General features: G+C 38.5%; 1 protein-coding gene across 1 annotated transcript in view; it reads left to right on the forward strand.

Annotated features, from left to right (window-relative positions):
• Nucleotides 1-534: 534 nt before the first annotated feature.
• Nucleotides 535-11,603, forward strand: part of CD109 (CD109 molecule) — a gene marked incomplete at its 5' end in the record, with an annotated part of 48,408 nt that continues 37,339 nt past the window's right edge. The window contains 9 exons of the mRNA XM_008945900.1: nt 535-574; nt 1,180-1,264; nt 3,431-3,527; nt 4,564-4,699; nt 5,551-5,660; nt 6,584-6,823; nt 7,138-7,239; nt 7,334-7,396; nt 8,886-9,062. Coding sequence (XP_008944148.1) covers nt 535-574; nt 1,180-1,264; nt 3,431-3,527; nt 4,564-4,699; nt 5,551-5,660; nt 6,584-6,823; nt 7,138-7,239; nt 7,334-7,396; nt 8,886-9,062 — 1,050 coding nt within the window. The remainder of the gene's footprint in view (nt 575-1,179; nt 1,265-3,430; nt 3,528-4,563; nt 4,700-5,550; nt 5,661-6,583; nt 6,824-7,137; nt 7,240-7,333; nt 7,397-8,885; nt 9,063-11,603) is intronic.

The following is an 11,603-nucleotide window of genomic DNA, read 5'->3' on the forward strand; positions in this document are numbered from 1 at the left end:
CTTTTGACTAAGTGCAGAACCTTAAGATTATACATGCTTTTGAAAAGATCTTATTCTCTAGACACTGTGGGAGGTTCTGTACTGAGATACTTGAGTTAGTGTTAAATGAGCTAGTAAAGATACTGCTGATAGGTCAGTTGTGGCTCGTCATGATGACTGTGAGTACTTATGCTAGGTAGTTTTATGCTAGCTACCTTGGAGTTTGGTGTGGTGTTTTTTTTTTTTTTTAATTAATACAGAAACCATCCATATGTCAATGTATGCAGATTGGAAACGCCACAAGCTTTTAATTAGATGTACGTACAATCAGCTGCATGTGAGCTGCTGTGTCCTTTTGTGGTACAAACACATAGTACTGGTTCCTACAGGAGCTCCATAACAGGAACTGGTAATGGTTGAGCCATGATTTAAAATTGCATCTTGTCAGAAGTTGTAAGTTAGTTTGAATATGGGTGGGATTTGACCTAGAAGGTATGTTCAATTTGCTAATCTAACCTCAATTGTATGTATTTTCTCATGATTTTTTTTTAATAGGGTCAAGTTCATTATCAAAGATTTAAAGTGATGGAATATGGTAAGTGTTACTTAAGGGCATTTAGTAGTGACCAATATTGGTAGTTGATTCTCCATTTAGACTAGCTGCCCTTGGCTAGCATGAACTTTTTGAATAGTTACAAGAAGTCTAATTTCCAAATCTGTTGCTTCTCTGGAACTGTCTTTGTGTCCTGGGAAAACAGTCTTATCACCTGCCCTGTTCTTTGGCAGTTTTAATGACCTACTACTGTACTCTTTGGATGTCACGCAATCTTTAAAATCCTTATTTTAAGCCTATGAGATGCTGTTATTGTCTTTTTCCAGGATTGTGCAGGCAATGTGTTAATCCCAAAATACCTGTGTAATGTCTGGTTATGAAGCTTGCTGCTTCTGTAAAAGATGAATAGATTAAAAGTTTTGTATTTCAGTCTTAAACTTGTGTGAAGGCTGCTCTTATGATGCTTGTTTTTTCAAAAAAGTCTGTCTGGGGTATGCATAGGGTTGTGTGAATAATATATATTACCCTACATTCCTTAGGAAACTTAGTAGTCTTTACCATATTCTACCCTTATTACTTAAAAAAAAAAAGAAAAAGATTGTTTCTCGTGTGGATGTAATGCTTTTTGTAATTACTGTTTTTCTTAGTTTTACCAAAATTTGATGTTATGATAACGACACCACTATACTACTCTTTGAAAGAGGAAGATGTAACTGGTGTTGTCACTGCAAAGTAAGTAAATATTTAGTTTCATTGTCACCTTCACTCTTAGGAAAATCACTGTGAATCTCTTAAGTATCAAAGTGAAAACTTATATTTAGAATGCTAAAAAAATGCCTTCTAGTCAAAATTAGTTGATTACCATCCATTTCTAGTTACTGGATTTTGTAGTAAGTTAGATCTTTGGACCTGTAGTAAGTTTTCTTGGTCTGGTAAAGGTATTTCTAGATGATAGCTGAGACATAATTAGCTACCATATTCAGAAAAATTTATTGGATCTTTTGCTTATAAATGTATATTCTAAGGCTTTTTTTTTTGTTCTTATGGCTCGTTATGATGCTCTCCAATTTACCAAGTTGAAGTCTGTAGAAAGAGTGACTACATTTTATTAGACCATGTGGAAAACTATGCAAACTTCTATGCACATCCGTGTTGATCTAATTTAGCTGTGTTGTGGATTTGAAGTATAGGCTTCTCCTGCCTATCAAAATACCTATACCTGTAAATAGGTGAAGAATTAATAACTCCTGAGAAATCCAGAAGAGATTTCACTTCAGACTATTGTATAAATAATATTTTATTTTTCTGATGAACAAATATCTAGACAAAAAAAAAATTGTCATACGTTGATCTCAAATCAAAATTAACTTCAGTTTTGGGAAGGTGAGAGCCAGATAGAGCTACCTGGTAGATCCATCCAAGAAGATCTGGGAAAAAAATCTCTTTCGTGGGTTATTTAATGCCATAAAATACATACCTTCTAAACAAATGCTCCATTTCTAAGTGAAATACAGAAATGATTGTTTAACAAGCCATTTAAATTACTTGTTTTGACTTCTGAAAAGCAGCTTCCTTTCCTAGAGACAATGCAACCTGATACTATAAATCATCTAGTTTTCTCATAAGGGATGTTTGTTTTAGAAAAAGTTTTCCTCATTTTTTCCCCCCCATTCTACTTTTGTTTTTAGCATTCATTATATGCCAAACTGAATTTGGTTTCCTAAGTTGTTTTGGTCTTCCACAGAGTACTTGGCTCCTTCATTAGATATATGCTCATAAGGTATTTGAAAGTGTCCCTGTCTGCTGCAATAATTCCAGACTTGGTTGGCAAAACGTTACCAATATGCTGTAATTATTTATAGGGAATGAATTCATTCCTGGTGACTGTTTTTATAGGCATAATGCTTCTGTATACAAAGAATTTATGTGTCTTTTACACTTGCAGATGTCATAAGCCCATTTTCCTTTCTTATCTCTGGTGTATTACTAGATTAAGTGCAGGGATACTACCCAGTGGGAGTATCATTTCAAAGTTAATGGCAGTTTATTACTGTAATTAGGTCTGCTTGGAAAGACTGAGTCCAGGTGCAAGACAGTGTTGTCAGAGTTCTTCCTGTAACTCTGCTATTTGATTATTCTTTCCCTCTGCTTTTCAGCTTTGATATTTCTTAAAGGGCTGACAATCAAATTCATAATCAAGTACTTAGTTACCACATCTGAATGTATTACTACTGATAGACAAGAATATTTTGGTTTTCCCCTCCCCCTTTCTCTCTCTGGTAATGTAATGATTTCTTTTATGTATAATTTGGAAACATTTGTGCAATTTTAAAAATTTTATTGCTGCTCACTGACTGCAGGTTGCTAATGGCATTTTAAGAAGTGAATGTTATAGTTTTCAGGTTTGCCACGGTTGCACATTGTTTACCATGTAATAATGCCATGATTTCATTGGGCTGTTACTGCTAAATAATTTAAGAACAAGTATCTTGAGATCTCTCATTTTGTGATTAGCAAACCGCTTCCCACGTCCTGTTTAAACTCTACTGCATATTAGTTATGATGCTACATTGGTGTTCTAGTCAACAGCTTGCTTCCAGCTTAGCATAATATAGTTAATTTTCCAGATTGTACAGCCCATAATGATAGTAATAGGTTTCTAAAGCTCATGTGCAAGAAAGAGAAGCATTGTGTATTTTTTCCAGGTTTTGAGCTTCTGACATGAGTGGAAATAAACTGGTCTCATTATTGAAAACTCCGTGTTTCAAAGTACTGAAGTATTCCAGCCATGTTTGAAGCCAGTGAATAATATTTTAGTAAATCTTTTGCCTTGAGTGTTCTTCAGGAGCTTTAGCCCTGGAGGTGATGTGTTGTTTGATATTGACTGATGTGTTTCAGGTACACATATGGAAAGCCAGTAAAGGGAACTGTAACAGTCACTTGCCTTTCTGTTTCTTACTGGACAAACAAGAAAAATATAACAACAACAATGGAGGTGAGTCTTCTGTTAGCAGTTTGTAGTGTTGTAGATTTTAAACCTGTGATTCCTTTTGTAAGTTAAATATGGCTGGGACCCTTCTGAAGTGCTGAGTTCAGCTGGCATGGTCTATAAGAGTGACTTGCTTGGGTAGCGTTAGGCTCTCTTTATTTTCCAGAATAAACTCTCTAACAGAATAAATACTGCTTGGTGGGAATCATACTTGGCTGTTGTGGTCCCTTGAGCTGTGCCTAAAAGTTGTTACGGAGAGTGCTAGTTGGCCCAGGTACAAAAACTTACCAGGAATGGCTGTAACAGTGTAGGTGAAGGAGGACCTGTGCCCAGGAATGCTTCCTGGCCCCCTGTGTGCCTCTGCACACTCAGCCCTGTGTTACAAGGCCAGAGGGGACCACTGCAGTTGTCCAGGTGGAGCTCTAGCATGGTAGACCAAAGTGTTTAATTGCCTCGTAGTTACATTGGAGTTACTTGTAGTGGTTATAACCTGGAGTATGACATTTAAAAAACTATGCACTCCTGATCTGAAGACTTAAAAGTGATGATAGATTCATGGCATCCTTTTGCAAAATCAAGCTTTTTTACTTGTGAGATGTGGACTATGTTTAAAATGGGTTCAACTTCTGCTAAATGTGCCTGTTGTTTTCTGTTGGCTGACTTTTGTAGTTGGCAGCACTAAAACTACAGAAGCTCTGAGCTCCAGGATGTTGGTTAATGTGTACTCTTCAGGCAGGGACCTGTTCATTGTTTTTTTCTTTAAAGCATAATTCTAGATATTAGGGGAGAAAAGTAACTCTCTTAATAAGGTATTGTTGACTCTAAAAAGTAAGGAACTTCTGCTCTATTTAATAAAAATGGTTACTGGAAGAAAATAATAAAGGCCAGCATTCATAATTTTCTGGTGTTGACATTCCAGAACTTGTATGTGGGGAGAGGCACAAGACTTAACTAGAAATAAACCAGAAATAAAAGTTGTAGATGGCAAGGTGTCCTTCATTTTGTTGGCTCAACATTTAATTTTTATTTTTCTACATGACAGATAAATGGATCTGTGAATGTAACCTGTAACAAGCTTATGCTGCAAAACTTGAACGCTGATCAGTTGTGGCACCAAGGTGACAGTGATTACACAGAGCCCATAGAAATTATTGCAGTGGTCACTGAGTCGCTCACAGGTACGTGGCTGTGTGATGTCTTCTGAGAGAAATCCAAAAAGTAGATGGTGCTGGAAGAGCTTACTGCTGTGCGGAAGGGTTTGAAGTGCTACGAAAGTGTCATGGCAGCATGAACCATCTACGTGCAAATGTATTATCTGAACTGTTGCTTGCCTAGATATTAAATAATTTTACCTGTTGCTAACTTGGTTGGTTACAGTTATATGTTAAATTATTTATTAAATTACTAAGAAATATGTTCAGATGGGAGCTTAAGGTCGGTGATGGATCATTTTTGATGAGAAGAGCAAGCAGAAAGAATTCCTAGCATTACTCTGAGTCTTACAAACTTAAGTTTAATCATAAACTTACCTTGTTTCTTTGTGAACAACATCAGTAGAAAGAGTCCTCTGGCCCCATACTGTCTATCCTCTTCTAGACTGGCTGATTTGCACATGCAGCCTTTTTCTCAGTTCATGTTCCACTGCACTTTGCATACTGGAAAAAAGTCACTTGTACAAAATTTCTGCCTCTCTCAGAAACTAGGTTTCATTACAGACTTTCTGTAGAAACCCTGGCAAGGTAAAGTTGGCTGATTCAGGATTAATAAATTCCTTCTTTGTGTTATTCTGACGTAGTTTTCATGGAGCAGAGCAATATGGGATGGGGCTTATTTAGCATGGTGGAAGACAGCACCAGTACACATATCACCTTTGTGCTCATCCTGAGCTGCAAGGATGAAGAGCGATAGGCATTGGGAATGGTGAAAAATATGCTAGGATTGTTTAAAAATCATGGATAGAGAATAGTATTGCTGCTGAAAGAATATGTATTTTGAAAGCATGCTGTCTAAACATGTAATTCTTCAACAGGAATCTCGCAAAATTCAAGTACCATCATATTTCCAAAGCAGAGTGACTATTTTATTGAATTTATGGACTACTCTAGGGTTATAAAACCTTCTCTGAACTTCATTGCTACTGTAAGTTCTTTTGTTTTATTATGAACTGTGCATAATCAAATGTGACTCTTGTCTTTTTGCTCAGATGCCAAAGTTTGCCTTGGATTTTTAAGTATAATTTACAGATTAGTATTCAAATTACCTCTTTTTCATGATACGTGTCAGCAAATATTAAACTTAGAGGCATTTGTTCTAGAAAAGTATAAAGTGGCAGGGAATGCTGTAGTGTGGGCAGGATTTGAGTATAGTTTATCAGCATTCTTATGGAAGAGAAATCTCTTTAAGTTTCTGGCTGATTCTTTTCCATTGGGTGACTGTTCTTTGAAAGAGTAGAGTAGTTGAGTCCCAGTCCCCCTAATAATATTTGTATATGGAAGTGTGTGTGTATATCTGTATCTATACACTTTATATAATGCATATATATATAATTAAGCAGCTGTTACAAAATTCAGTAAAACTAAACCACATGGATGTCAATTGAAAGTGTCTTTTCTGCCTTCTGTCCTGTCTTTCTCATACCAGCTGCTGTCCCCCTATAGAAGTATTTTATGTTCTTCATGCTGTCCCTAGTCTGTGTTCAGTATTTGTACATTCAGCAGAGGTTGCATATTGTATCACTCCATTTTGTTTGAAAAGGTGAATCAACTTTACAATTCTTAGAGCCTTTACTGTATTACTGGTGACCTGGCAGTGCTGGGTTAATGGTTGGACTTGATGATCTTAAAAGTCTTTTCCAATCAAAACAATTTGATGGTTCTATGAGATAAGACCTAAATACCAATAAAACAGGCTGAATATACACTTTCAGTGTAGATTGTCTTAAGCCATAGCTAGTCTGATCATTTGGGTCTTTGTTTTTTGTCTCTTCATTTTCCATGTCAGTGCCCTAGTTTGACTCCAGCTTTGACCTGCTGTTTCTTCCTCCTCTTTCTCTTCATTTTTAGGTAAAGGTGACACGTTCTGATAGCAATCAGCTGACAGCTGAAGAAAGGCAGAATCTTGTCACAATCACTGCACAACAGTCAGACCTGCTCTTCCACCACTCTTCTCTTTCTCACCTGGAGAATGAGGCAACAGAGGAGAGAAATCTGACGGTCCATGTCCTGAATTACACAGTCCCAGAAAATGGAATAATTGATGTTGAGTTTCCAATCCTGTCTGATACAAAAACTCTGAGAGTTCAGGTATTGCTTTGTAGTATGTTGCTTTGGAGCAGCCACACACCATGTCGAGCAGGCTGTGATCAATGATGTGCTGTTCCTGCCACCTGCAACGTCTGAAATGTCACGTACTGAAGGTGACATATGCTATCTAAATGTGACCTAATAGTTGCACCAAGATAGCAAGGGGAAAAATGAAACAGATACCCATAGCAAGCAGTAAAGTGTTCCTGTACTGCCATTAAGGCTATCATGCTCTTGTAAGCACTATCATACATATCAGCATCACACAGATTTTGCTGTTTTTATTAAGAGCTTTGTTTTGCGTTGTCTTACAGGCAGAGTTCCTCAGCAGTAGGACCGACATAGGCGTTTATGATGTGTTTAGCTCACCCAGCCAGACCTATCTCCAGGTTAAAACAAAAAGCCAGGATATAAAGGTAGAGTTTGAGAAAAAACTTGCCAAGATAAGAACTTTTCAAGTCCCTCAACCAGTTTCAATACTGATCCATATGAATCTTATGCTTTTCCTAGGCTGGGAAACCTTTTGAGCTGAGCATTGCAAGCAATAAGCCAGTGAGAGAGTTCCACTATCTGGTAAGTTACTGGCTTTACTTATGAGGAAAGTCCAAGATGACTTTTTACCAACTTGAGAAATACTCCAGTGAGTGGAATGTGATTGAACATGAGAGAGATTAAGTGTTTTTCATTGTGCTTTGTGAAAACAGTGCCCCAAAAACTTCTGCTAGGGTGTCTCTTCTTGACAGAGAGCTCCATTTTGCTGTGTAGCAGAAATGCCCCTGGCACTGTAGGGAGGTGCCCTCTGGGAGAAGCGTGTCTCTCATTTGCATGTTGGGTTACCTCTGCTTGCAAATGTGTGAGTCAGGATGCAACCGTGAGAGCAATACTGTCTCAAACTCTGCAGAGCAGCCACGATGGGAGAAGGGGCAGGGATGTCTGAGGAGCTGCCCAAGCTGGTGCTTGTTGGCAGCTCGTGCAGACGCAGGTGGAAGCCGGGAGCTGCTGGAGCTTATGCATAGGTTCAGGACTCGTGGTTGAACCTGCAGGCACAGCATGAGAAGACCTGCGTGCTGAGGAAACAGATGGTCCATTGGGCAAGGTGACAGTGTTAGCAGGGGACCTTTGTAGGCAGCATTTTAAAATAAACGGCTTAGGTAGTGGCTTGTTTAATGGCTCAGCTGCTGTACTGTGTCTTATAGCACCTGGACCAAAGGGCTTGTTACCTATACTATCATCAGTCTCCCATCCTGTCTTTAACACGTACCTGTCTTGTGCAGGCTACACCATAATGACCACAATAGCTACAATTCTTTTTCTTTTAGAGACTTTAATAATAAACTGAATAAGGAAAACCTTAGGACAATATAAAATGTGGGGATTTGTGTGCATTTTCTAAAATAGAAAGATTGTCTAGCAGATGTGAAAAAAGAAAATAAAATGAAAGAAGTCCATGCAGTTAAAGGCAGGAAACTGCCCTTCATGGCCCTGTCTTCATTAGTAAATGGTAAGATCCAACAGGAACACATTTAGAGTGAAAAAATTGGTGCCGTGGGCCTGAACTCCAGATATTTTGAGATACCTTCAGATTAGAGTCTAATCTGTTCTGGTAAAATCAGTACCTGTTTTTAACTGGAACATGTTAGTAGGCCCCAGTTCACACTCTCCACGTTGCAAAACAAAATGTGGTAGGTAGGGGTGTTTAGGACATTGCTTTTAAAATGGTATTCCTCATCCAAACTCGGATGCTATTGTTGATGACCCATGTGATCCACCTCTATTACTGTTGTATTTTTATGTTCTCATAGCATGTGTTGTGCTGTGCACTCATTATTATAGTTCTTGTTCATAGTGATACAGGAATGAAAACATGGAAAAAATATTTTTCTATATATTTAAGTGTTATATTACCTGCCTGTTCCATGCCCAGTCTCATAGAACTGGACAACCACTTAGGGAAAAAAAAAACACAGGTCTATGTCTTTTCTTTTAACAGCTGTTTTTAGAAGGAATTTCAGAGCTTGTGATATGTTGAGATACCAACAGATTGTTAATTTTTCCCTTTTAGGTTTTATCTAAGGAACAAATTGTGGATTTTGGCACAAAGACTGCAAAAACATTCACTTTAACAGCAGAAAATTCTTGGGCTCCTTTGGCATGTATACTTGTATTCTACATTGATGAACTTGGAGTGATTGTAAATGATGCTCTCACTGTCCCCATTCAGCCTGTTCTGGATGACAAGGTAACTATACTGAACTTGAGTCTAAGACTGTTTTTATGAGTGAGGTTTGTGATAAACAGTATTTTAGATCATAGGATTGAAAATGTAAAAAATTCCTCATTGAGTATCTGGTCTGAGGTTTGTGCAAGTCTTTGGAAAGGCTTCTGATTATACCAGTGCAGCTAGAGTCTAGCTGTTGCATATCTGAAAGGAGTTTCTACTAGTCTCGTGTTTTCCACATAAACAGATGCACACCATCTCCTTCTGTTTTTAATAGTTTGATCAACTACTGAGCCAGAGATTGCTCTGGCCAGTCTAGTGGAAAGGTATTCATAAATGCTCTAAGTGTGGATCTGCAAATGGAGACCTAGTTGTAGGCAGGCAGTGGTCACATTGTACATGTTGTGTCGCTATCAAAGGTTACCAGTCTGTGTTTCATGGAACTGTGCATACTGAACTCAGAAAAGCCTGAAGAGGAGTGAGAAAACTGCTCTGGCAGCAATGGGTTGATTTTTTTTTGAGCTTACCAGGATGAGATATGGTCCTTTGTGCAAATATAAGCCTCACTGTGCCTTTTTACAGGTGAGACCACCCGGGGGCTCTTGATAGGTTCAAATTCTTCCTCCCCTGTGGAAACTTTAACAGTTATAACCAGACCTCAGTAGAGAGACTGATTGTCCTATTCCTGCATGAAAATTTTTCCATTTGCTTCAGGATTTTTCCAAGCTAAGGACATGAACGTTGTTATCAAAGGATAAGGAAGTGGAGAGGCAGGCACACATTTTGTTGATTATGGTTATTAGGTACCAGTGTCTGAAGAATCTAAATAACCAGGAAACAAATGTAATTTAGTTGAAACTTGGGTGTTTTAGGGTAGATATTTCCAATGAGGAAGGCGTAACAGTTTGGCTCAGCTTTCTGGAAACAAATTGAGAACTATCCACTGATTCCAGTGTCCCCATATAAGACTGCATTCTATTTTGAAGCAATGAGGTAAGGCCTGATCTTGAAAATACCTGTCTCTGTAATTTGTAGCATTGCCAAACATTCAATTTCTGTAAGTGAGTTGGTAAAATCAAATATACAGAGCTGCAGTGCCACAGTGTATCCAGAAACAAACCATTTTTTTCTGTCTGATGCCCATTTACAGGGAAGCACACAACACTAATCCTGTTTGTTGGCAACATTAGTGTTTCCTGTTGCTTGATGATGTGTGTGCTTGAAGGATACCATTAAAGAGATCTTCCAGAGGAGGGGTATGATGGGGCTGTAGGTTCAGACATCTAAATACTTTTATTTACATGTAGGGTCAGAATTTAACTGCTTGAGTACAGACATCTAGTGTCCTCCAAGAGACCACAGGGTATTCAAGATGTCACCATGGGATGGGTAGATGTTTCAAAGGTCTTATGGGGGATGTTTCCCATTCTGGAATGGGAGCTGAGGGTCAGATGTCAAGTTGTGGGACATCTCAAGTGGTTCAAGGTGCCCTCAGGTGGCTGAGTCTTATTTCTGTATGTGAGTTATGTGCCTAAGCTCAGTTTACAAAGCATCAGTTGCCCAAAAAGGGTGTGGTTTTATGTTATTCTTCCTTGACTCCGGTACCTGCTCCAAAAGAGTAAGTTACGTGTCCTGCCTGACAGCACCACTGGACAAGTCTCAGATACTTTTGAACATCTCAAAAGGCACTAAGTGCCAGTGTTTATGTAACTGAATCTCTCCTGCAGTACAGTCAGTGCAGACTGTAGGACTGTTCTCTTCACGTTGGATTTATGTGTCATGGTGAGCCAAACTGCTGTGTAGTCTCCATTATTATTTTGACTCTGGGTGCGGTGAGAACTTAAGCACTGAACTGAAACATGGACACTTATATGTAGGTAGCTTAAGTGTGGAGCTGAATTCCACTTCAAGACTTTGTAGTACTGGTGTGTTGATGAGAGTAAAATTGTTCATTTTAAATAGAAATTCTGCATTGTAGACTGGTGCAGTAGAGATGGGATGCATTAGAAGTAACCTTAGAGCAGATGACCCTTCCTCACCTCAGTACCCTGAGGAAGGCATACTGATGCTGTATTAGCCCATATATTTCCTTATTCCTTATCCATGCATCTCTTACATATATACTATTACATATATCCCTTTTCTGTATTGGTTTCAATGTGGAATACTTAATTGTAATCTCTGAAGGCTGAATTTTTTTCCCCAGATCTTTCATGCTGTGTTGTGCCTTGATAAGCAGTGAATGCATTTCTTTTACTGCCCTCAGCTGTAGAAACTGGTGTATCCTTGTGGCTCAAGAGATTGCTGCTTGTGTACTAAGAGCTGGCTGAAAAGACACTGGATGCTGATGCTGACTTCCCACCAGTTCAAGGAACTGATGAGCTAGGAGAACAAGAGAGCAAAATGGATGTCAATGTTTTCCGAAGGAAAATACTTTTCCTAGGAAAAGCAAATCCAGAATCTTAATGATAGCAAATTAAGCTAAGAAAATGCTTCCTTGGCGTTGCTGGTGGCCATAAATATCACTGCATAATTTAAACCAGTACTGTTTTTCACTCTTTC

The sequence above is a fragment of the Merops nubicus genome, unplaced genomic scaffold (genome assembly GCF_000691845.1).
Source record: "Merops nubicus isolate BGI_N331 unplaced genomic scaffold, ASM69184v1 scaffold4378, whole genome shotgun sequence".
Taxonomy (NCBI): Eukaryota; Metazoa; Chordata; class Aves; order Coraciiformes; family Meropidae; genus Merops; species Merops nubicus.